This window comes from Salmo salar, chromosome ssa11 (assembly GCF_905237065.1).
Source record: "Salmo salar chromosome ssa11, Ssal_v3.1, whole genome shotgun sequence".
NCBI lineage: Eukaryota > Metazoa > Chordata > Actinopteri > Salmoniformes > Salmonidae > Salmo > Salmo salar.
Genome location: NC_059452.1, coordinates 96,347,315 through 96,373,202, shown reverse-complemented (window position 1 = coordinate 96,373,202; position 25,888 = coordinate 96,347,315). Strand labels below are relative to the sequence as shown.

At 42.3% G+C, this 25,888-nt stretch overlaps 1 protein-coding gene across 1 annotated transcript in view; it reads left to right on the top strand.

The window, feature by feature from the left end:
* Nucleotides 1-25,753, top strand: part of LOC106563748 (mitogen-activated protein kinase kinase kinase kinase 2) — a 28,221-nt gene extending 2,468 nt beyond the window's left edge. Inside the window, exons 3-32 of the mRNA XM_014129585.2 lie at nucleotides 40-130; nucleotides 724-788; nucleotides 1,127-1,182; nucleotides 2,570-2,617; nucleotides 2,838-2,880; nucleotides 3,011-3,083; nucleotides 3,173-3,304; nucleotides 3,469-3,531; nucleotides 5,151-5,232; nucleotides 5,386-5,496; nucleotides 5,658-5,736; nucleotides 8,049-8,107; nucleotides 8,218-8,264; nucleotides 8,363-8,401; nucleotides 8,687-8,720; nucleotides 8,812-9,025; nucleotides 9,204-9,310; nucleotides 9,410-9,451; nucleotides 15,562-15,646; nucleotides 15,740-15,819; nucleotides 15,920-15,980; nucleotides 16,061-16,181; nucleotides 16,783-16,841; nucleotides 16,968-17,071; nucleotides 23,498-23,672; nucleotides 23,810-23,878; nucleotides 24,048-24,134; nucleotides 24,377-24,447; nucleotides 24,551-24,606; nucleotides 24,724-25,753. Coding sequence (XP_013985060.1) covers nucleotides 40-130; nucleotides 724-788; nucleotides 1,127-1,182; nucleotides 2,570-2,617; nucleotides 2,838-2,880; nucleotides 3,011-3,083; nucleotides 3,173-3,304; nucleotides 3,469-3,531; nucleotides 5,151-5,232; nucleotides 5,386-5,496; nucleotides 5,658-5,736; nucleotides 8,049-8,107; nucleotides 8,218-8,264; nucleotides 8,363-8,401; nucleotides 8,687-8,720; nucleotides 8,812-9,025; nucleotides 9,204-9,310; nucleotides 9,410-9,451; nucleotides 15,562-15,646; nucleotides 15,740-15,819; nucleotides 15,920-15,980; nucleotides 16,061-16,181; nucleotides 16,783-16,841; nucleotides 16,968-17,071; nucleotides 23,498-23,672; nucleotides 23,810-23,878; nucleotides 24,048-24,134; nucleotides 24,377-24,447; nucleotides 24,551-24,606; nucleotides 24,724-24,811 — 2,441 coding nt within the window. The 3' untranslated portion in view covers nucleotides 24,812-25,753. The remainder of the gene's footprint in view (nucleotides 1-39; nucleotides 131-723; nucleotides 789-1,126; nucleotides 1,183-2,569; nucleotides 2,618-2,837; nucleotides 2,881-3,010; nucleotides 3,084-3,172; nucleotides 3,305-3,468; nucleotides 3,532-5,150; nucleotides 5,233-5,385; nucleotides 5,497-5,657; nucleotides 5,737-8,048; nucleotides 8,108-8,217; nucleotides 8,265-8,362; nucleotides 8,402-8,686; nucleotides 8,721-8,811; nucleotides 9,026-9,203; nucleotides 9,311-9,409; nucleotides 9,452-15,561; nucleotides 15,647-15,739; nucleotides 15,820-15,919; nucleotides 15,981-16,060; nucleotides 16,182-16,782; nucleotides 16,842-16,967; nucleotides 17,072-23,497; nucleotides 23,673-23,809; nucleotides 23,879-24,047; nucleotides 24,135-24,376; nucleotides 24,448-24,550; nucleotides 24,607-24,723) is intronic.
* The last annotated feature ends 135 nt before the right edge of the window (nucleotides 25,754-25,888 follow it).

Sequence of the window (25,888 nt, the reverse complement as noted above, 5' to 3'; positions counted from 1 at the left end):
GATATTCCAGAATTTGTCTTTTCTCATCTCTCTCTTCAGGTGATGACATCTTATCTATCCAGCAGGAGATCACCATGATTAAAGAATGCACTCACAAGAACATAGTGGCCTATTTCGGCAGCTACCTCAGGTTTGGTCTGCAATCAAACATTACGTTAAAACTTGATATGAAATGCAATGAGGTATTCCTTTAATAGTGGTGGGAAAAGTAAAGGTACTGTACCTTAATATAAAATGACTCAAGTGAAAGTCACCCAGTAAAATACTACTTGAGTAAAAGTCTAAAAGTATTTGGTTTTAAATATACTTAAGTATCAAAAGTAAAAGTATAAATAATTTCAAATTCCTTATATTAATCAAACCAGGCGGTTTATTTATCAATAGCCAGGGGCACACTCAAACACTCAGACATAATTTACAAACTAAGCATTTGTGTTTTTAGTGAGTCTGCCAAATCAGAGGCAGTAGGGATGACCAGGGTTGTTCTCTTGATAAGTGTGTGAATTGGACCATTTTCCTGTCCTGCTAAGCATTCAAAATGTAACAAGTACTTTTGGGTGTTAGGGAAAATGTATGGAGTAAAACATACATTATCTTTAGGAATGTAGTGAAGTAAAAGTTGTAAAAAATACCCCCAAAAACTACTTAAGTAGTACTTTAAAGTATTTTTACTTAAGTACTTTACACCACTGTCCTTTAACGGTATGCCTCTTCCTTTGGTAGAAATAACAAGCTGTGGATTTGCATGGAGTACTGCGGAGGAGGTTCCCTGCAGGACATTTATCATGGTAGTTGGAGAACAAGTCACACTCTTTTTTTTTTTTTTGTGGTATCAGAGCCATATTAATTTTCTCCAAATTATATATAAATACATGGCTCTGGTGTATATGAATGGCATCATCCAGTGTTCAAGTAAAGATTCAACCAGGGAAACATGTAAAAAATGTATATATTTACCCCCAAAATATGGGGGATTGGAAATGATGCAGACAATTACATTGTTGGAATCCACAATATTAAAGCTGATCTATCCCTTAAAATAAAAAATGATATCAGTTACTACTGTGTACATCATTCATTTTTTTTAATGATGGCCCTGACATATTTAATTTGTATGTTTCCATAGTTACTGGCCCCCTGAATGAGAGGCAGATTGCATATGTGTGCAGGGAAACACTACAGGTAAGCATGAAATTATATGCAGCTTTATTCATTGGCTGAGGCGTTCAACCATTTTCTATTGTGAAACTTTCCATTTGGATGTAACATTATTCACATTATAAATGCAGACATCATGCTTGACTGTTGCTCTGAGGTACAGTGCCACAGTCTAAATAATAAAGGTGCAAGTTGGAACCAAATAAGGTTCTTGAGAGCAATGCCATAGGGCATGGGTATTCAACTCTTACCCTACGAGGTCTGGAGCCTGCTGGTTTTCTCTTCTACCTGATAATTAATTGCACCCACCTGGTGGTGCAGTGGAACTGGCTTTGCGGTCCAGAGTTGCGTTTGAGGGCCATAGGGTAACCATTTTAGGGTCTCCGAAGAACCATGCAAAAATCCAAACCAGAAATGTTTCGGCCCTCCAGGACTGGAATTGAATAGCCCTGCTGTAGTGTTTTAAGCCTTATTTGCATATTTCTCAGAGTGCTTTTTGAATGAATTTTTGAGTTACCAGTACCACCCATGACTGTGTTTGCAAATGAGAGAGACATGGTTGTTGCATTCATTCATTTACAGTCCTGTGGCCTTCACAAAGTGACAAAACAATACATATTTCATAAGGATTTCTTTTAAGGGCCTAGTTTTACCCTAATACAGTGGCCTGAAACTCATAGTTTACAGGCCACATCAGGCCTCTTAAATTACATTAAGCTGGCTTGCAAAGTGACGTGTAATTCCTATTGGAATCCAGCCAGAGTGGGGATATCCAACATTTGGAATTTTTATTCACATGCAACCTGCATTCAGAATGACTACCAGGGTTGAGAAAATTAAGGTATGAGACTACCTTAAACATCTTAATTGGAACACTAACTGATGCAATAAGTCCAAGTAACAGATTGGAATAGTTTAGAAAAATGAATGCTATATATTTGAGTAGCATGAGATTCAATTAATCAATCAATGTGCATGCAAAAACATAGATATTGAAACAAACAATTCTAAAAACCAACCTGCAATAGAGCATGCTGGGAAATATAATAATTATGGGCGTGGTTTTGGTTCAACATTGGTTATTAACACCAACACTGAATGTATTTTACACCAGTGAGTTGTATTTTAACTACAGTGTTAAATACACTTTTGAATCAACACTAGAAATGTTTCACTGAAAAAATCAACATTAGTTAAGACTGCCAAACTATGAAAGGAACACATCTGCAGGCTTCTATACATTTCAAGACCCTTTTAGAATTCTAAAGAATCATAGATGCCATGTCAGGAATCCCCCCCCCCCCCCCCTTTAAATCAATGGTTCTTTATGGGGCAAGAGTTCTCCATTTATCCCCATTTAAGAACATTCATTTTTTTCAGTGCAGTGTTATAGGGTTTTCTGTGTTTGCAGGGACTGCATCACTTACATGAGACTGGGAAAATGCATAGAGACATAAAGGTAATGTATAGAATCCTGTTGGATATAAAACATGTAAACAATTTACTCTACCCCTCGTCTGAATTGAATCATTTTGGTCTGGCGCGTTGTAACTACTCCTTCATACTTACTGAAATCGAATATTTAAGTGTAGATGTGTGTGTGTATTTGGAGCTGTGGACGGTCCTCATGAGAGGGCATGAGACAGTGCACTCATTGTGTCACTGTGGGTTTTTCACAGGGAGCAAATGTTCTTCTGACAGAGCGAGGAGATGTCAAACTGGGTCTGTCAACCACCCTCACACTGTCACTCACTCTCACACATCCTCTCTGCCTCTCCCATAGACACACTCAAAAACAGATGTACAAAAATACTTTTTCTCCAACTCTCTCATGGCATCTTTTTTTCCCCAGCGGATTTTGGCGTTGCAGCTGAGATCAACGCCTCCGTTGCCAAGAGGAAGTCATTCATAGGCACGCCTTACTGGTGAGTGATCTAAGTTCATACATGGTACCAAAACAAGGCCATTGATCATGGTTTACCATAGTTATCCACGGGCAGCTTTGCTCTTCTAGGATGGCACCTGAGGTTGCAGCAGTGGAGAAGAAAGGTGGCTACAACCAGCTATGTGACATCTGGGCAGTGGGCATCACAGCTATCGAGCTGGCAGAGCTTCAGCCTCCCATGTTTGACCTGCACCCCATGAGGTGAGGGCACCGTTGCTGGGATGTCACCTCTCATTGTTATAATTATACAGATTAAATCTATTTTCATCTATCCAGTCATATTAACAGATCAGATTTTGATAATTATCACTGCATCATGTTTCATCAACAGGTTAAGTACATAAGATTTTGTTGTTTTCTTCCAGGGCCTTGATGATGATGTCAAAGAGCAGCTTCCAGCCACCCAAACTAAAGGACAAGACCAAATGGTATAAGTTACTTTATAGTTAAAAAGTAATGAGCTACAGAACCGAAAGTATATACTGTATGTTACTGTGAGTGTCTAGGAGCTGTCGTGTCTTTGGGCACCGTTAAACTGAAGACATGTTTATCAAAATAACTCCCTGTTATCATTATTACGTGATTAAACTGATTAATCGTTTAACTGTAATTAACTAGGAGATCGGGGCACCAAGGAAAATATTCAGATTACAAAGTTATAATTTTCCTAATATAACTTTCCTATATTATAACATTATATATTATAGTATAGGCCGATTATCTTCTGGTTTAAATGGTGTATTTTACCTCGCGTCCAGTCTCATTCCAAACATCGTAAATTGTTGTATCTGCACGAACCCAGTCTTTACTAAAAGTCATCCATACATCAATTGTCTTAAAATCATTTATTTACTAAACTAAGTAATTCACAGAAAGCATACAAACAGTAGTTATCGTTACAAAGAAATGGTAGAGGAATGTGCCCTAGTGGACTAAACCGGCATGGCGGCTTGTTAAACAAAGGGTGGTGGGGGTCAGCTGAGAAGATACTACAGAGTTGATAAATATTAACAATTGATCTGCTAATCCTTTGCACATGAACGCTCACTCATTCGGAAACAATTGCAATCAATATATATATTTACGCTCAGTGTGTTGTCGTGAGCTTCGTTGGAAAGGTCGTTCTGTTGGAGAGTTCTCTCTCTCTCTCGCTCTCTCTCTCTCTCTTGGTTAGAATGGATCTTTCAAAGCGACATTCAATAATGTCGTTATAGAATAGATGTTTCGTCAGTCTTCGCGCTCAATGATAGAATTTCTAGCTGCAGACTATTAATTAATATCAAAGACTTGTTATTATTCTGTCGGTATCGATAGACTAAAAGTTTAACCATGTGGTATGGTTAAAGTTAAGTAGAGGGATGCAGGGTAAAACCTATTGGCCAACTCGTAATGGAGTGGAGGCCTGGTCTGAAGAAAGTAACCCTGGGTGGGGGTTTTATTCGGAATGACAGAAAAGGGCTGTCTCATGACGCCAGGTCTTGTCTGTGTCCCTGGGGGCGTGCTGATGACTGAGTTAAGCTTTGAACAGAAATACAATTCTATCACATTAACATCAGTACATAGCCTCTCAACATATTCCAAATAGCTTTAATCTTATTAAATCATTGTATACAACCATTTAGATGCAAGTCCCATAGCTGAGGCTATTATATAAACCTTAGTATGGTAATATGGCACTATTGTCTTCAATGACTATCACAAAATTGTACCAAGCGGACCAGTTCAAAGCTGGGTTCTTCACCGATCTTTTATACCTTCTCCAGAACATAAATGTCGTTCGGTTCCCCAATTCTGTGAGTTGGAAGAATGTCCTTTGTCTCTCTATGAAACCCCTCTCTCTCTCAACTGGGCCATGCGGAAGGACATTTGCCTTTAGTATTTTACGACCCCTCTCACCACAGCAGTGTCAGAAGTATAGAGGTCGGGGGATGGTGCATAGAAAAGGCCTGGTGCAGAGGGAGGGGGTTCAGCTGTGTTCTCTGTTCCCAGAGAGAGGGCAACGTCATGACAGAGCCCATGTGGTAATAACCAATAACTATCTGTTTAGGTCTGCAGACTTTCACGGCTTTGTGAAAATATCCCTCACCAAGAACCCTCGCAAGAGGCCCAGTTCGGAGAAACTGTTACAGGTACTACCTCAGAGTTCTATCCTTTTAGAGGAGAGCAACAAGATAGCATCAACGTTAATAAAAAACTGGTGTATTCGTGTCCCTAGTGGAAAAACTGTCGGGTAGTCCTTCGGGTGACAGACACTCCCCACATGATCTATGTTTTCTCCTCAGCACCCCTTTGTGAGTCAGCTGCTGACCAGGACCCTGGCCATTGAACTGCTGGACATGGCCAGCAACCCTGTTCTGCAAACCACACACACTATGGATGAGAGTGATCTTGACGTGAGCTTGTCCCCCTCCTCTATCCTATCCTATCCTCACCTTTCCTTTCCTGAAATGTATGCTTGGGCACAACAATATATGATATGGATTACTATACTACTAAGATGAATATGTCACTAATGATCTGTGTGTGCTGTGTATGTTGTTGTGTGGTTTTGCAGATGTGCAGTGCATTCCCTGATAAGATCCATTCCTTAGCGAAACACCTGCCGGTCCAAAGGACTCAGTCTGAGGAGCAGTGTGAGTAACTACAGATGTAGGATCTTAATTTGATCACCCTGTTCCGGGAGAACATTCCTGCAATGCAGGAAATGTAAAACATGTAGTGTATTTGAGGTTCAAAAAGGCTTCTGAAGTTTGTAATTTCGCTTAAAAATTTCAGAATTGGTTTTCCCTTACGAAAAATGTATCAACCTCTACAAATATGTCAATTTAATTATATTCCACATAATAACTAACATCCTGTTGCTGCAGGATTGTTTTCCTGAAGTAGCAAACTCACCTACTCAAATTAAGATACGGCATCTGTATAGCCTCTCAGATCCATGCCCTCTAAGCACAGCTCCTCAAGGACTCTGTTACTGATGAGCCATTGTTATGGCCAATGTAGCATTACATTACAGCATGCAGGGGCAAGCAGCCAAGGTCAGTAGAACACGAGGGGATAGTCACTGGCACCAAAACTAAGCATCTATTCACAGAAAATTAAAGAAAATTAAAGAAGGTAGTGTGAGAACAAGTGTGTTTTTTGTTTACCGGTATCTCATATCATTGTCAGAACAAAAATATATGATTATGATGATAATGATGATGATGGTAATGATGATTATCTACTAGAGTTTATTTCATAAACTCAGCAAAAAAAGAAACGTCCTCTCACTGTCAACTGCGTTTATTTTCAGCAAACTTAACATGTGTAAATATTTGTATAAACATAACAAGATTCAGCAACTGAGACATAAACCGAACAAGTTCCACAGACATGTGACTAACAGAAATGGAATAATGTGTCTCTGAACAAAGGGGGGGTCAAAATCAAAAGTAACAGTCAGCATCTGGTGTGGCCACCAGCTGCATTAAGTACTGCAGTGCATCTCCTCCTCTTGGACTGCACCAGATTTGCCAGTTCTTGCTGTGAGATGTTACCCCACTCTTCCACCAAGGCACCTGCAAATTCCCAGACATTTCTGGGGGGGAATGGCCCTAGTCCTCACCCTCTGATCCAACAGGTCCCAGATACGTGCTCAATGGGATTGAGATCCGGGCTCTTCGCTGGCCATGGCAGAACACTGACATTCCTGTCTTGCAGGAAATCATGCACAGAATGAGCAGTATGGCTGGTGGCATTGTCATGCTGGAGGGTCATGTCAGGATGAGCATGTAGGAAGGGTACCACATGAGGGAGTAGGATGTCTTCCCTGTAACGCACACCGCCCCAGACCATGACGGACCCTCGACCTCCAAATCGATCTCGCTACAGAATATAGGCCTCGGTGTAACGCTCATTCCTTCGACGATAAATGCGAATCCGACCATCACCCCTGGTGAGACAAAACTGCGACTCGTCAGTGAAGAGCACTTTTTGCCAGTCCTGTCTGGTCTAGCAACGGTGGGTTTGTGCCCATAGGCGACGTTGTTGCCGGTGATGTCTGGTGAGGACCTGCCTTACAACAGGCCAACAGGCCCTCAGTTCAGCCTATTGTGGACAGTCTGAGCACTGATGAAGGGATTGTGCGTTCCTGGTGTAACTCGGGCAGTTGTTGTTGCCATCCTGTACCTGTCCCGCAGGTGTGATGTTCGGATGTACCAATCCTGTGCAGGTGTTGTTACACGTGGTCGGCTACTGCGAGGACGATCAGCTGTCTGTCCTGTCTCCCTGTAGCGCTGTCTTAGGCGTCTCACAGTACAGACATTGCAGTTTATTGCCCTGGCCACATCTGCAGTCCTCATGCTTTCTTGCAGCATGCCTAAGGCACATTCACGCAGATGAGCAGGGACCCTGGGCATCTTAATTTTGGTGTTTTTCATTGTCAGTAGAAAGGCCTCTTTAGTGTCCTAAGTTTTCATAACTGTGACCTTGTGACCTCATAGCCTGGTTCCTCTCTAGGTTTCTTCCTAGGTTTTTGGCCTTTCTAGGGAGTTTTTCCTAGGGAGTTTTTCCTAGGGAGTTTTTTCTAGCCACCGTGCTTCTTTCACATGCATTGCTTGCTGTTTGGGGTTTTAGGCTGGGTTTCTGTACAGCACTTTGAGATATCAGCTGATGTACGAAGAGCTATATAAATACATTTGATTTAATTGCCTACCGTCTGTAAGCTGTTAGTGTCTTAACGACCGTTCCACAGGTGCATGTTCATTTAATTGTTTATGGTTCATTGAACAAGCATGGGAAACAGAGTTTAAACCCTTTACAATGAAGATCTGTGAAGTCATTTGGATTTTTACGAATTCTCTTTGAAAGACAGGGTCCTGAAAAAGGGACGTTTCTTGTTTTTTGTTGCTGAGTTTATTTTAAAGGTGTTCTTCTGGATCATAATTGTATATGTGTTTTCCAGTTGATCTGCTGAAATGTGGGCCTCCCATGAGGAAGGAAACTGAGCTCTCTCCTGACCTGGTGAGAATTATCTGTCTAACCTCTATGTTCTACAAACAGCATGTTGAACATAGAAAACCAATTCATTTATTTGTCAAATTGTCAGTACATGAACATATTTTCCCCAACAGGGATCGTATGACGAATGGAGCATTACAGGAGATGAGAAGAACTCGCCGTAAGCTATTATTTCTCACACTTTCTATGTGATGTCAGCCGTAATAAATCACTAATGTAAGCAACAATAACTGAATCTACTCTACATTTGAGGTGCAGAAGTCTACTGGAGTGTGTTGAGGAAGCGTTACTTGAAAGGTGAGGCTATAAGACATTCCATATACATCTCTTTATAGCACTTACCTACCTACTGTGTTGTGTCTGTAAGGTAAAATACCTAATACCTACTGTGTTGTGTCTGGAAGGTAAAATACCTAATACCTACTGTATTGTGTCTGGAAGGCAATAACACACCAAAGGAACAAAATATAATTTCCATTATAAACAAACCTACCAAGTAAAACAATACTGCACATTCACACCACTAGACATGTTTAATTCCCATAACATAGTATATTTGTGTCTGTTTGATATTCTTTGCAGGAGGTTAACCATAAAGAGAGCGCCCTCTGCTGAGGTAAGAGAGAACTACAGACTATCATCAGCCTCTCAGGCACTGAACAATGTTTCTTTGGAACCACACCAGTGTCTGTGTTCATCTGTTGCAGCACTCTCCTGAAGATGAGGATATGGATAAAAGTGGTACCGTGAAGCGGAGTGGGGTCCTCAGCCCTGCCTTAAGGCATAACATCTCCCCATCCACTGACTCGACTCCTCCCACTGTCACACATCCAGACACAGACTCGGCCCTGGCTGAACCCTCTCTCTTCAACTCCACCATCTTCTCTGACCTCTCACTTTCCTCCAACTGCTCGTTTGAAGGTACAGCACCGCACACAACACATCCAGGAACGCTAAAACAATCTATGACATCATCGCGTAACAAGTAGTGAAATCAACTGCTTTTCATGTATACTCTCTGCATGACCAATTAAGAACAGTCTCAAACCCATAATCCTGAGACGCTATGCCGCACTGATGGGTCTGTGTGTTCCTGCAGAGGGCAGTGAGCCAGAGGGACGTTGGCCGGGAGAGACACCCTACATGGCCCTGGGGCCCCCACTGTCTCCAGAATGGAGCACACTGAGGAGGAAAACTGAGGACTCGGTGAGACACCATCAACAAGTCACTGACAACACTTTTCAATTAATATTTTGTGCACACATAATGACAGATTATCTATCGTGGAATTTGTTTTTTCTTCAGAGAGGTGATTGCCATGGACTTCCACCCACGCCCAAAGTCCATGTAAGTCAAGATGTCTGGATATACAGCCACCAAAAAAGAAAATACCTGTTTAGTTTTAATGTCATGTGCAAAAGTACAGTGAAACGCCTTTCTTGCAAACTCAAAACCCCAAAATGCAATGATCTATAACAATTTAATACTAGGAAAAAAAACATGTGACATAAGAACACAATAAGTAATTAAGCATACTATATCCAGGGTCAGTTCAATACCATATTTACAATGTGCAGGGATACTGGAGGGATGGAGGTAGATATGTATAGGGATAAGCATACTATATCCAGGGTCAGTTCCAAAACCATATTTACAATGTGCAGGGATCCTGGACCTAATATTGTGTATAAGAGGTCATACAATAAGTTTTTTGTAGTGATTCATATGTTGATGATGTAAAGAATATTTGCTGGTCTGTGGTGTGTAATGAGGAGCAAGCAGACGCTGCGCTTGACACATTTATGAAATTGCTTATTCCAGTTACTAATAAGCACGCACCCATTAAGAAAATAACAAAAAACTGTTAAATCTCCTTGAATTGAAAAATTGTATGGTTGAGGTGGATGAGGCAAAAGGTATGGCAAATAAGTCTGGCAGCCTGACTGATTGGCAAACGTACTGCAAATTAGGAAATCATGTGACTAAGCTAAAGAAAAATAATCTATACAGTGGGGGAAAAAAGTATTTGATCCCCTGCTGATTTTGTACGTTTGCCCACTGACAAAGAAAGGATCAGTCTATAATTTTAATGGTAGGTTTATTTGAACAGTGAGAGACAGAATAACAACAAAAATATCCAGAAAAACACGTCAGAAATGTTATAAATTGATTTGCATTTTAATGAGGGAAAGAAGTATTTGACCCCCTCTCAATCAGAAAGATTTCTGGATCCCAGGAGTCTTTTATACAGGTAACGAGCTGAGATTAGGAGCACACTCTTAAAGGGAGTGCTCCTAACCGCAGCTTGTTACCTGTAAAAAAGACACCTGTCCACAGAAGCAATCAATCAATCAGATTCCAAACTCTCCACCATGGCCAAGACCAAAGAACTCTCCAAGGATGTGAGGGACAAGATTGTAGACCTACACAAGGCTGGAATGGGCTACAAGACCATCGCCAAGCAGCTTAGTGAGAAGGTGACAACATTTGGTGTGATTATTCGCAAATGGAAGAAACACAAAAGAACTGTCAATATCCCTCGGCCTGGGGCTCCATGCAAGATCTCACCTTGTGGAGTTGCAATGATCATGAGAACGGTGAGGAATCAGCCCAGAACTACACGGGAGGATCTTGTCAATGATCTCAAGGCAGCTGGGACCATAGTCACCAAGAAAACAATTGGTAACACCCTACGCCGTGAAGGACTGAAATCCTGCAGCGCCTGCAAGGTCCCCCTGCTCAAGAATACATATACAGGCCCGTCTGAAGTCTGCCAATGAACATCTGAATGATTCAGAGGACAACTGGGTGAAAGTGTTGTGGTCAGATGAGACCAAAATGGAGCTCTTTGATATCAACTCAACTCGCCGTGTTTGGAGGAGGAGGAATGCTGCCTATGACCCCAAGAACACCATCTCCACCGTCAAACATGGAGGTGGAAACATTATTATGCTTTGGGGGTGTTTTTCTACTAAGGGGACAGGACAACTTCACCGCATTAAAGGGACGATGGACGGGGCCATGTACCGTCAAATCTTGGGTGAGAACCTCCTTCCCTCAGGCAGGGCATTGAAAATGGGTCGTGGATGGGTATTCCAGCATGACAATGACCCAAAACACACGGCAAAGGCAACAAAGGAGTGGCTCAAGAAGAAGCACATTAAGGTCCTGGAGTGGCCTAGCCAGTCTCCAGACCTTAATCCCATAGGAAATCTGTGGAGGGAGCTGAAGGTTCGAGTTGCCAAACGTCAGCCTCGAAACCTTAACGACTTGGAGAAGATCTGCAAAAAGGAGTGGGACAAAATCCCTCCTGAGATGTGTGCAAACCTGGTGGCCAACTACAAGAAACGTCTGACCTCTGTGATTGCCAACAAGGGTTTTGCCACCAAGTACTAAGTCATGTTTTGCAGAGGGGTCAAATACTTATTTCCCTCCATTAAAATGCAAATCATTTTATAACATTTTTGACATGCGTTTTTCTGGATTTTTGTTGTTGTTATTCTGTCTCTCACTGTTCAAATAAACCTACTATTAAAATTATAGACTGATCATTTCTTTGTAAGTGGGCAAACGTACAAAATTAGCAGGCGATCAAATACTCCCCCCCCCCCACTGTACTATGAAACAATGATAAATTATATAAAGAATGATAGTAAAAAGCTTTGTGGAACCTTAATTGAAATTTTGGGGAAAAAAGCCAACTCGGCTCCTTCATTCATTGAATCAGATGGCTCATTTATCACAAAACACACTGATATTGCCAACTACTTTAATGACTTTTTCATTGGCAAGATAAGCAAACTTAGGGATGACATGCCAGCAACAAACGCTCACACTACACATCCAAGTATATCTGACCAAATTATGAAAGACAAGAATTGTACTTTAGAATTCCGTAAAGTCAGTGTGGAAGAGGTGAAAAGATTGTCTATCAACAATGACAAGCCACTGGGGTCTGACAATCTGGATGGAAAATTACTGAGGATAATAGTGGATGATATTGCCACTCCTATTTGCCACATCTTCGATTTAAGCCTGATAGAAAGTGTCTGCCCTCAGGCCTGGAGGGAAGCTAAAGTCATTCTGGTACCCTTGAATAGTAAAACCCCCTTTACTGGCTCAAATAACTGACCAATCAGCCTGTTACCAACCCTTAGTAAACTTCTGGAAAAATTTGTTTGACCAGATACAATGCTATTTCACAGTAAACAAATTGACAACAGACTTTCAGCACGCATATAAAGAAGGACACTCAACAACCACAGCAATTACACAAATTACTGATGACTGGCTGAGAGAAATTTATGATAAAATGATTGTTGGGGCTGTCTTGTTAGACTTCAGTGCAGCTTTTGACATTATTGATCATAGTCTGCTGCTGGAAAAAACTGATGTGTTATGGCTTCATATCCCCTGCTATAATGTGTATAAAGAGTTGCTTGTCTAACAGAACACAGAGGGTGTTCTTTAATGGAAGCCTCTCAAACATAATCCAGGTAGAAGCAGGAATTCCCCAGGGTAGCTATTTAGGCCCGTTGCTTTTTTCAATCTTTACTAACAACATGCCTCTGGCTTTGAGTAAGGCCAGTGTGTCTATGTATGCGGATGACTCAACACTATACACGTCAGCTACTACAGCGACTGAAATGACTGCAACACTTAACAAAGAGCTGCAGTTCATTTCGGAATGGGTAGCAAGGAATAAGTTAGTCTAAATATTTCCAAAACTAAAAGCATTGTATTTGGGACAAATCATTCACTAAACCCTAAACCTCAACTACATCTCGTAATGAATAATGTGGAAATTGAGAAAGTTGAGGTGACTAAACTACTTGGAGTTACCCTGTATTGTAAACTGTCATGGTCAAAACATATTGATACATCAGTAGCTAAGATGGGGAGAAGTCTGTCAATAATAAAGCGCTGCTCTGCCTTCTTAACAACACTATCAACAATGCATATCCTACAGGCCCTGGTTTTGTCGCACCTGGACTACAGTTCAGTCGTGTGGTCAGGTGCCACAAAAAAGGACTTGGGAAAATTGCAGGGTTAGGGCCAGCAAGGCTGGCCCTTAAAAGTACACGGAGAGCTAACATTAATGACATGCATGTCAATCTCTTATGGCTCAAAGTGGAAGAGAGATTGCATCATCATTACTTGTTTTCGTAAGAAGTGTTGACAAGCTGCATGTACCAAGCTGTCTGTTTAAAATACTAGCACACAGCTTGGACACTCATGCATACCCCACAAGACATGCCACCAGAGGTCTCTTCACAGTCCCCAAGTCCAGAACAGACTATGGGAGGCGAACAGTACTACATAGAGCCATGACTACATGGAACTCTATTCCACATCAGATAACTGATGCAAGCAGTAGAATCAGATTTAAAAAGCAGGTAAAAAAACAGCTTATAGAACAGCGGGGACTGTGAAGTAACACAAACAGAGGCATAGACACATGTACACACACACAATAACATACACACTATGCACACAGGTACACAGATTTAGTGTTGTAGATATGTGGTAGTGGAGTGTGGGCCTGAGGGGACACACTTAGTGTGTTGTGAATAACTGCCTTAATTCTGCCGGAACCCAGGAAGAGTAGCTGAATGGGGATCCATAATAAATACATATATATGGAGTAAGGGGACTAGGTAACAGGATATAAGATAAACAGAGTAGCAGCAGCTTGCATCTGAGTGGGTGTTTAGAGTCAGTATAAATGTCTTTGCATTATTGTGTGAGTGAGCAAATGATGGCGTGAGTGTTCGTGTGTCTGTTGGAGTGACAGTGTGTGTGTGTAGGGCCCTGCGAGTGTGCATAGATGCAGTCTGTGTAGCTAGTTATCAGTCTTATTGCTTGGGGATAGAAGTTGTTCAAGAGCCTGTTGGTGTCAAGAGAGAATAGTCTATGGCTTGGGTGGTTAGAATCTTTAACAATTTTCCGGGCCTTCCTACCACACCCCCTGATATAGATGTCCTGGATGGCAGGGAGTTTGGCCCCAGTGATGCACTGGGCTGTCTGCACCACCCACTGTAGCGCCATGTAATCAAGGGCGGTGCTATTGCCATACCTCGCGGTGATGCAGCCAGTCAAGATGCTCTCAATGGTATAGATTTTTGAGGATATGAGGGCCCATGCCAAACTTTTTCAGCCTCCTGAGGGGGAAGAGGCGCTGTTGCGCATTCTTCATGACTGTGCGCGTGTTTGGACAATTTTAAATCTTCAGTGATTTGAACACCGAGGAACTTGAAGCTCTCGACCTGCTCCACTGCAGCCCCATCGATGTGGATGGGGGCCTGCTCGCCACCCCAAGGTCAGCTCCTTGGTCTTTCTGATGTTGAGGGAGAGGTTGTTGTTCTGGCACCACACTGCCAAGTCACTGACCTCTTCACTGTAGGCTGATTTATTGTCGCCGGTGATCAGGCCTACTACCGTCATGTCGTCAGCAAACTTGATGACGGTGTTTGAGTCGTGCGTGGCCACGCAGTCGTGGGTGAACAGGCGTTAATGAAGGCGACTAAGCACACACCCCTATGGGGCCCCTGTGTTGAGGGTCAGCGTGGCGGAGGTGATGTTGCCTACCCTCACCACCTGGGGTCGGCCCATCAGGAAGTCCACGATCCAGTTCCAGAGGGAGGTGTTCAAACCCAAAGTCCTAAGCTTGGTGACGAGCTTGGAGGGGACAATGGCGTTTTAACGCTGAGCTGTAGTCAATGAACAGCATTCTCACATAGGTATTCCTCTTGATTAGGTGGGTGAGGGCAGCGTGGAGAGCAATTGAGATTGCATCGTCTATGGATCTGTTGGGGCAGTATGCAAATTGGAGTGGATCTAGGGTGTCTGGGATGGTGGGGTTAATGTGTGCCATAACCAGCCCCTCAAAGCACTTCATGACCACAGAAGTGAGTGCTACAGGGCGGTAGTCATTGTGGCAGGAAGTCTTAGAGTTCTTGAGGACAGGAATGATGGTGGTCATTTTAAAACATGTGGGGATTACAGACTGGGACAAGGAGAGGTTGAAAATTACCATGAATATGCCTGCCAGCTGTTCTGCGCATGCTCTGAGAACACGCCCTGGAATAACCTCGGGACCCGCGGCCTTGCAGGTGTTGACCTGATTAAAGACCTTTCTCACATTGGCATTGGAGAGCAAGATAACCCAATCCTCTGGGTCGGTGACGGCCCTCACACCCAGCACAATGTTGTTGTTGTCAAAGCGTGCATAAAATGCATTGAGTTCGTCTGGTAGAGTGTCATTGTTGGGCAGATCACGGTTGGGTCTTCCTTTGTAATCCGTAATAGACTGTATCCCCTACCACATGCGGCGTACATTGGAGCCTGTGTAGTATGATTCCACCTTATTCCTATATTGCCTTTTTCTCGTTTGATGACCCTGCGAAGGTCATAGCGGGACTGAAATCATGCATATTGACCCACACAATCTTTTCCAGATGGGGGCTTGTTTTTCCAAGGTGTTTAATGGCTGTCCATTGAAGATTCACTGTGCTGTCACATGGGTCCTGCCAAAGACTAAAGGTACGCACAGGTTATAAAGACAAACGATAGGTAAATGGAGCTTCTGTCAAACCAGTCAGATCTCAGGGATAATGTCTGACTTTCCTCCCTCAGATCAACACCTCATCCTGGGCACGGAGGAGGGCATCTACACCCTGAACCTCAACGAGCTTCATGAGGACACCATGGAGAAGGTAGCTACCATCATTGTACAATTTTGGTTTAACACAAAAAGCAGTGTTGCTCTACCCGTCATTTGTTTTGTAATGTATTTTTATGTATATTATTTTTCAGTTACTACCCCAGAGGTGCAGCTGGCTGTATGTCATGAACAACGTGCTGATGTCTATCTCAGGTAGGATCCTCCGTGTCTCCACAACACCCTAATACTTATGTTCTATCTAGATGTGTGTTGACTGTCTTTGTGCTCCACAGGGAAATCATCCCAGCTGTGCTCCCAGAGGCTGACCACCCTGTTTGACCGTAGACACCTGCAGAAGAGGCAGGGCCACCTGTACATCAACGCCCACCGCCTCACTGAGAGGATCAACTCAAGGTAGGGACACCCCACCACTGGTCAGAAGGAGGCTGTAGTGAAAATACCAATGGTTTATAAAAACACTAGATAACTAAGCCACTGTTACTCCATCTTGGCATTCTCCCAATGTTCACAAAAATATTTTGGAAGCTATAGAAATCCATGTCTACATTTGTGTTTGCCACATTTATTCCATTACAGACACTTTAATGCATACTTTTAAAATATATTATGTGAGCTAAACATACAAATAGAAAATGAAAAAACATATACAAACATTTTCCTTAGTGTAATTTTTTTTGATTAATGTAACTGCCCCCACTACAACAAGAACATACTAAATACATGTAATTTGGACCTTGAAACATTTAATTGGAATACAGTAGAATTTTGTTCATTCCTATGGAGGACAGCTCCTACTGGGGAGTGCCATTATGGCCAACAGGTGGCTTCAAATCCTCTCAATGGCCAATACATTGCATCAGCATTCCAGGGTTTAAATACATCATTGGAAAATACCCGAGCACTGTTGCTTTTCACTGATACTAACATGAGAGGAAGGGAAATCATCCTGGAAATTGTACCAAAAAATGTCATGTTAATGTGTTTTCTGTTTTAGAAAGTTTTCTGTGTCTGGGAAGATATCAGACACCAAAGGCTGTCGACGCTGCAGTGTTGGTAAGAAACATGTTATTTTAGTCTAAAATGGAGGTGTACTGCACAGTATCTATGACTAAGACAACATCTCTCTCTCCCCCTCTTCCTTTCTTTCTGTCTCCCTTCTGCCTTATCGATGCTTCTCAGTGCATAACCCGTACACTGATAGCACATTTTTGTGTGCTGTTGTACCAACTGGCCTTGTCCTACTTCTATGGTATGAGCCTCTTCAGAAGTTCATGCAACTCAAGGTGTGTGATCCCAATGCACATCTATACAATGTTAGCATAGCTTTTTTTTATATATATATATATATATATATATATATATATATATATATAACACATATGGAATCGTGTAGTAACCAAAAAAGTGTTAAACAAATCAAATTATTTTTTATATTTGAGATTCTTCAAAGTAGCCACCCGTTGCCTTGATGACAGCTTTGCACACTCTTGGCATTCTCTCAACCAGCTTCATGAGGTAGTCACCTGGAATGCATTTCACTTAACAGGTGTGCCTTTTTCAAAGTTAATTTGTGGAATTTCTTTCCTTAATGCAAATCAGTTGTGTTGACAAGGTATGTGTGGTATGCAGAAGATAGCCCTATTTGGTCAAATACCAAGTCCATATTATGGCCAGAACAGCTCAAATAAGCAAAGAGAAATGACAGTCCATCATTACTTTAAGACATGAAGGTCAGTCAATCAGGAACATGTCAAGAATTTTGAATGTTTCTTCAAGTGCAGTCGCAACAACCATCAAGCACTATGATGAAACTGGCTCTCATGAGAACCACCACAGGAAGACCCAAAGTTACATCTGCTGCAGAGGATAAGTTCATTAGAGTTACCAGCCTCAGAAATTGCAGCCCAAATAAATGCTTCACAGAGTTCAAGTAACAGAAACGCATCTCAACAGCAACTGTTCAGAGGAGAATATGTGAATCAGGCCTTCATGGTCGAATTGCTGCGAAGAAACCACTACTACAGGAAACCAATAATAAGAAGAGACTCGCTTGGGCTAAGAAACACGAGCAATATACATTAGACCGGTGGAAATCTGTCCTTTGGTCTGATGAGTCCAAATGGAAGATTTTTGGTTTCAACCGCAGTGTCTTTGAAATGTAGAGTTGGTGAACGGATGATCTCTGCATGTGTAGTTCCCACCGTGAAGCATGGAGAAGGAGGAGTGGGGGTGCTTTGTTGGTGACACTGTCTGTGATTTTTATTTAGAATTCATGGCACACTTAACCATCATGGCTACCACAGCATTCTGCAGCAATACGCCATCCCATCTGGTTTGCGCTTAGTGGGAGTTTCATTTGTTTTTCAACAGGACAATGACCCAACACACCTCCAGGCTGTGTAAGGGCTATTTGACCAAGAAGGAGAGTGATGGAGTGCTGCATCAGATGACATGGGCTCCACAATAACCCAACCTCAACCCAATTGAGATGGTTTGGGATGAGTTGGACCGCAGAGTGAAGGAAAAACAGCCAACAAGTGCTCAGCATATGTGGGAACTCCTTCACGACTGTTGGAAAAGCAATCCAGGTGAAGCTGGTTGAGAGAACGCCAAGAGTAGTGTCGTGTCTTTACTATCATTAAATGTAAAGACTGTTATTTTGTCAAATCAATTCTCTGTGTAATTATTATTATTTTGTGATGAAACTAATCATGTAAACTTTTTAATGAACTAGGAAGTCGGGGCACCACGTGAAAATGTTTAGTCTCGATTTCCCGAATCGACTCTTCAGCTATTTTCATATCTTATCGAGTACAGTCTTCTTTTAATGATTGTTAATCTTTATCTTCTGTTAGTTTCGTTCCAAACGTTGTAAAATTCTTGGTTATCTGCACGAACCCTAGCTTATATTATGAATCAGCGATATACAAATTGGCTTAATTATTTATTTACTAACTAATCAAATCACACAAATACATGAAAACACACACAATTAGTTCATACATTGGGTTACTACATGATACAAAGAAAAAGTACCTAGCGGGCTAAGCCGATATGACAGCTTGGTAGACAAAAAGATAGGGGTGGGACTGAGAGAGCAGGAAAGACAAATGGATTCACTACACACAGTCTATAATTATATTCATTGAAATGCTAATCCTTTGCACATGAACGGCCGCTCACTCGAGAATAATTGCAATATACAGTTGAAGTCGGAAATTTACATACACATAGGTTGGAGTCATTAAAACGTGTTTTTCAACCACTCCACAAATTTCTTGTTAACGAACCTATAGTTTTGGCAAGTCGGTTAGGACATCTACTTTGTGCATGACAAGTAATTTTTCCAACAATTGTTTACTGTCAGATTATTCCACTTATAATTCACTGTATCACAATTCCAGTGGGTCAGAAGTTTACATACACTAAGTTGACTGTGCCTATAATCAGCTTGGAAAATTCCAGAAAATTATGTCATGGCTTTAGAAGCTTCTGATAGGCTAATTGACATCATTTGAGTCAATTGGACGTGTACATGTGGATGTATTTCAAGGCCTACCTTCAAACTCAGTCCCTCTTTGCTTGACATCATGGGAAAATCAAAAGAAATCAGCCAAGACCTCAGAAAAACAATTGTAGACCTCCACAAGTCTGGTTCATCCTTGGAAGCAATTTCCAAATGCCTGAACGTACCACGTTCATCTGTACAAACAATAGTACGCAAGTATAAACAACAAGGGACCATGCAGCCATCATACTGCTCAGGATGGAGATGCGTTCTGTCTCCTAGAGATGAACGCACTTTGGTGCAAATCAATCCCAGAACAACAGCAAAGGATCTTGTGAAGATGCTGGAGGAAACAGGTACACAAGTATCTATATCCACAGTAAAACGAGTCCTATATCGACATAGCCTGAAAGGCCGCTTAGCAAGGAAGAAGCCACTGCTCCAAAACCGCCATAAAAAAAACAGACTATGGTTTGCAACTGCACATGGGGACAAAGATCGTACTTTTTGGAGAAATGTCCTCTGGTCTGATGAAACAAAAATAGAACTGGTTGGCCATAATGACCCTCATTATGTTTGGAGGGAAAATGGGGAGGCTTGCAAGCCGAAGAATACCAGCCCAACCGTGAAGCATGGGGGTGGCAAGCATCATGTTGTGGGGGTGCGTTGCTGCAGGAGGGACTGGTGCACTTCACAAAATAGATGGCATCATGAGGAAAAATAAAATTACGTGGATATATTGAAGCAATATCTCAAGACATCAGTCAGGAAGTTAAAGCTTAGTTCTTGGGTCTTCTAAATGGACAATGACCCCAAGCATACTTCCAAAGTTGTGGCAAAATGCCTTAAGGACAACAAAGTCAAGGTGTTGGAGTGGCCATCACAAAGCCCTGACCTCAATACTATAGAAAATGTGTGGACAGAACTGTGTGTGTGAGCAAGGAGGCCTACAAACCTGACTCAGTTACACTAGCTCTGTCAGGAGGAATGGGCCAAAATTCACCCAACTTATTGTGGGAAGCTTGTGGAAGGCTACCCGAAAAGTTGACCCAAGTTAAACAATTTAAAGGCAATGCTACCAAACACTTGTTGAGTATGTAAACTTCTGACCCACTGGGAATGTGATGAAAGAAATAAAAACTGAAATAAATAATTCTCTCTACTATTATTCTGACATTTCACTTTCTTAAAATAAAGTGGTGATCCTAACTGACCTAAGATGGAAATTTTACTTGGTTTAAATGTCAGGAATTGTGAAACTGAGTTTAAATGTATTTGGCTTCAACTATATGTGTGTGTGTGTGTGTGTGTGTGTGTGTGTGTGTGTGTGTGTGTGTGTGTGTGTGTGTGTGTGTATATATATATATATTGCTCAAAAAAATAAAGGGAACACTTAAACAACACAATGTAACTCCAAGTCAATCCCACTTCTGTGAAATCAAACTGTCCACTTAGGAAGCAACACTGATTGACAATAAATTTCACATGCTGTTGTGCAAATGGAATAGACAACAGGTGGAAATTATAGGCAATTAGCATGACACCCCCAATAAAGGAGTGGTTCTGCAGGTGGGGACCACAGACCACTTCTCAGTTCCTATGCTTCCTGGCTGATGTTTTGGTCACTTGAATGCTGGCGGTGCTTTCACTCTAGTGGGAGCATGAGACAGAGTCTACAACCCACACAAGTGGCTCAGGTAGTGCAGCTCATCCAGGATGGCACATCAATGCGAGCTGTGGCAAGAAGGTTTGCTGTGTCTGTCAGCGTAGTGTCCAGAGCATGGAGGCGCTACCAGGAGACAGGCCAGTACATCAGGAGATGTGGAGGAGGCTGTAGGAGGGCAACAACCCAGCAGCAGGACCGCTACCTCCGCCTTTGTGCAAGGTGGAGCAGGAGAAGCACTGCCAGAGCCCTGCAAAATGACCTCCAGCAGGCCACAAATGTGCATGTGTCTGCTCAAACGGTCAGAAACAGACTCCATGAGGGTGGTATGAGGGCCCGACGTCCACAGGTGGGGGTTGTGCTTACAGCCCAACACCGTGCAGGACGTTTGGCATTTGCCAGAGAACACCAAGATTGGCAAATTCGCCACTGGCGCTCTGTGCTCTTCACAGATGAAAGCCGGTTCACACTGAGCATGTGACAGAGTCTGGAGACGCCGTGGAGAACGTTCTGCTGCCTGCAACATCCTCCAGCATGACCGGTTTGGCGGTGGGTCAGTCATGGTGTGGGGTGGCATTTCTTTGGGGGGCCGCACAGCCCTCCATGTGCTCGCCAGAGGTAGCCTGACTTCCATTAGGTACCGAGATGAGATCCTCGGACCCCTTGTGAGACCATATGCTGGTGCGGTTGGCCCTGGGTTCCTCCTAATGCAAAACAATGCTAGACCTCATGTGGCTGGAGAGTGTCAGCAGTTCCTGCAAGAGGAAGGCATTGATGCTATGGACTGGCCCACCTGTTTCCCAGACCTGAATCCAATTGAGCACATCTGGGATATCATGTCTCGCTCCATCCACCAACGCCACGTTGCACCACAGACTGTCCAGGAGTTGGCGGATGCTTTAGTCCAGGTCTGGGAGGAGATCCCTCAGGAGACCATCCGCCACCTCATCAGCAGCATGCCCAGGCATTGTAGGGAGGTCATACAGGCACGTGGAGGCCACACACACTACTGAGCCTCATTTTGACTTGTTTTAAGGACATTACATCAAAGTTGGATCAGCCTGTAGTGTGGTTTTCCACTTTCATTTTGAGTGTGACTCCAAATCCAGACCTCCATGGGTTGATAAATTGGATTTCCATTGATTTATTTTTGTGTGATTTTGTTGTCAGCACATTCAACTATGTAAAGAAAAAAGTATTTAATAAGATTATTTCTTTCATTCAGATCTAGGATGTGTTTAAGTGTTCCCTTTATTTTTTTGAGCTGTGTGTGTGTGTGTGTGTGTGTGTGTGTGTGTGTGTCGTTGTTGTCAACTCTGTTGGAATCCACGATCATCCTGCAGAGTCTCTGGTTAACTTTCATTGAAGTCAAAGTTTTTTTGTGGTTGTAGGTGGTTAGAGTGGATACTTCAGAGTACCATTCGTAAATGTTCTCATACCATAGATGCTTCGGCGGTTGTTGGTAATCTTGTTCTAGGTTTACGTAATTTCTAGCTGCAGACTAGTAAATATATGTCTAAGATTTGCTCTTAGTCTGTGGGGATCGATAGTCTCATAGTTTAACCATTTCCAGCCGTGTAGCCAATGCTCCAAGTGATATAGTCTTGTCCTTTGTTAGAGTTGTAGTTTAAACCACTTCACACACCAGCAACACCCGGCATGTTTTGGTCTTAACCATTCAAGACGTCCAGCTTACCGTGGGTCTCTTTGGCATGAAATGTACATTTCGCCACAGGTGGTTTTATACATTTCAGTAGAAAAGGCCAGTTCCATGACGCCTGATGTAATGGCTGGCCTAACGGGGGCGTGGCCATTGACTCGTGCAACTTTACATGGAAGACAATTCTCTCATTTTAAAGGTTAATATCACATTACATAATTTCACAAATAGTTTCATGTTTAATCACATACATTTCACAATATTTAGATCTAAACCTGACAGCTGGGAAATGTACACTTTAGGAGATACCGTTGTGTGTGTTTCCTTTCCTTCATGAGATCACCAAATGAAACACACTCGTCATAACTGTCCCTTAAGTGTCCACAAACCAGTCTCAAAAGTAGAAATATTGTTTAATTCTCCCATTTTGGGGATTTAGGAGTTTGGTCAAGTGAAGTCCTTTGTTCTCTCTCTGTGCTCTCTCCCTCTCTACTGCATGGCAGTTTCTACCTGATATTTATGACCTGAGGTACTAAACCTGGTTTAGGAGAGAGAGAGAGAGAGAGAGAGGGAGGAAGGGGGGAGCCATGATCTACACCCAAAAAGGGCCACGTCATGACAGTGTGTAAAACTTTCAAGGCATTGAAAATCAAAAATATTTTTTTGATTTGTTTAACACTTTTTTTTTTTGTGGTTACTACATGATTTCAAATGTGTTTTTTCAAAGTTTTGATGTCTTCACTATTATTCTATAATGTAAAATAAAGAAAAACCCTTGAATGAGATGGGGTGTCCAAACTTTTGACTGGTACTGTATATAGAAAAGCATCACAAAGCATTCCGACGATGTCCGTCCCACTCTCTCCTTCCCCTCTCAGTACATAGCTGTGAGTCTCCCAGAAACCCTCCCCATCTTTGAGCTGCTTGTCCTGGAGACTGATGAGCTGCCACAGGTGTGTGTAGGTGTGAGCAGGCTACAGACCCCTGTCAAGACCTGTGAGCGGGTCCACTTTGACATCATCCACCTGAATGACACACCAAGAGCCCAGTCAGGTACTGTAGATGGAATCGATGTCATTATTATGATAATACCCTCCATCACTAATTGGATATTTTAATGTAGTTTTAATCTAGACAAACACCAGCAGAGTGTACAAGCTGTGATGCTATTGTTTGTGACGTTTTCACAGATAGTCGATCTATGAAGGTGATGCAGGTAACCCAGCTGGACAGAGACACAGTCCTGATCGGTCTGGAGAGTGAGTTCATTCTTTTTTCATTTTTTTTTTTTCAATAGTCTTCTGTCAGTATCATTTGGTCAGGAACATTGGATGTGCTAGTGTTCTATTCAGAGCGAAAAAGACCCTTGAATGAAAGAAAAAAAGCAATGATTGAATTGTGACTGTTTTTTCCATTGTACCTTTGCAGATACTGTGAACATTGTGAACCTGGATGGCAGCCCAAGCAAAGGGATGACCTCAATGTTGACCTTTGACTTTACCATTGAGACTCTTGGTAAGGGAATAGATGCGTTCTGCATTCTAATCATTTAGCTTGGTGTCTGGATTGGAGCAGAGGAGGCTGCTGGGGAGGGAGGGGGGGGGGGGGGGGCTCATAATGGCTGGAATGATTGGAATGGAATGGTTTCAAACATGTGGTTGAGACCATTCCATTGACTCCTTTCCAGCCATTACTATGAGCTGTCCTCCCCTCAGCAGCCTCAAAAGGATTGGAGGTGACTAAATTGTTATTTGCAGTATGTTTGCAGGACAGTGTTCTGGCCTTCTGGAAGCATGGGCTTAAAGGTAGAAGCCTACATAGTGATGAGGTAAGGCAGAACAAGTTTTTCATGCCAGGCCAGCTTTTCAGTATTGTCAGGCTCTCCTATTGACAATAAAATGATGTTGTGACATCTGTGATATTTTTCATAGGTTACACAAGAGATCACGGATGAAAGTCGAATATTCAGAGTCTTGGGAACCTCAAGGCATGTCTCTTAATTATAGGAGTTTGATAGCAATTTGATAACAAAACATTTCTGTCAAATCATTGAAGCAAAATGTAAAAAATGTGTTGCATATTAACATATGCTTTCATTCCTCAGGGACATTATCTTGCAGAGTACTCCCACAGACAATCCATCAGCTTTAAGCAACTTGTACATCCTGACAGGTCATGAGAGTAGCTACTGAAGAAATCAGATAATGGAGGACATTCTGTCTCGAGGAAGTACACAGCAGTCTCCTGCTACTCCTAAAAGGACAAGCGCAAAGTCAATAAGGATGGAACAAGGAGCAAAGCTGCTTACAATGGCGAGTTGTTTGCAGAAGAGACACTGCAGGAACTGTCTGAGTTCTGATTGGAGTGGGTCTCCTCAGGCTCTCTTCACATCCATGTGTCAAATGGACCTGTGAATATCAGTGGTTCTTAACATTACCAGTGGTCTAGGCTACATAAAGATCTTGGCAAGGATTTAAAACCACACTTGTGTGCATTCATCTGACTGGTTGTGACTGGGAGAGGTTTTTCCCCAACTGTAGACAGTCTAAGTCTGCAGTAACCCAGTACCAGTCTTGACAATACTTCCCATAGGGCTGTGGTGTCAGCACTGAAGGGAAGAAAAGTAGAGGACACAGTGTCCATGGTGTGAGGTGGAAAGCAATGTTATCATGTAGTAGCAGCTCTGTGTGTAGGCTACCTGAGAAGAAGTTATATGCAGTGAAAAACACTTATTCACCATGGGTTGATGCATAGGAGGCTGCTTAGGGAAGAATGGCTCATAATAGTGGCCAGAACGGAGCAAATGAATGGCATTAAACACCTGGAAACCATGTGTTTGATGTATTTGATACCATTCTACTGATTCCGCTCCAGTCGTTAACACAAGCCCGTTCTCCCAAATTAAGGTTCCACCAACCTCCTGTGGCTGATAGAGAATAAATATGGAAAACATAACAGTGACAGCAATTTTTTTTTTTTTAGGGTTCTAATTAACAGTATCAAATGTCAACAATGTGATTTATAGAGGCCTATTAGCTTTGTTGTGCTGTGAAGCTGGCTGCTATACTGAAAATAATAAAACTGACCAGATGGATATTTGGTTCCCTGTCAAGCAGGAACAAATCATTCATATACATATGTTTATTTTTTGTCCATATGTTTAAATATAGTCAATTGTTTTGTCCAATAGAAAGAGAAGTTGAAGAAAGAGAGGTGACAAACAGTGACGTAAGTGTCTCTGTACATTCAGTATTCGGCTCCACCCAACT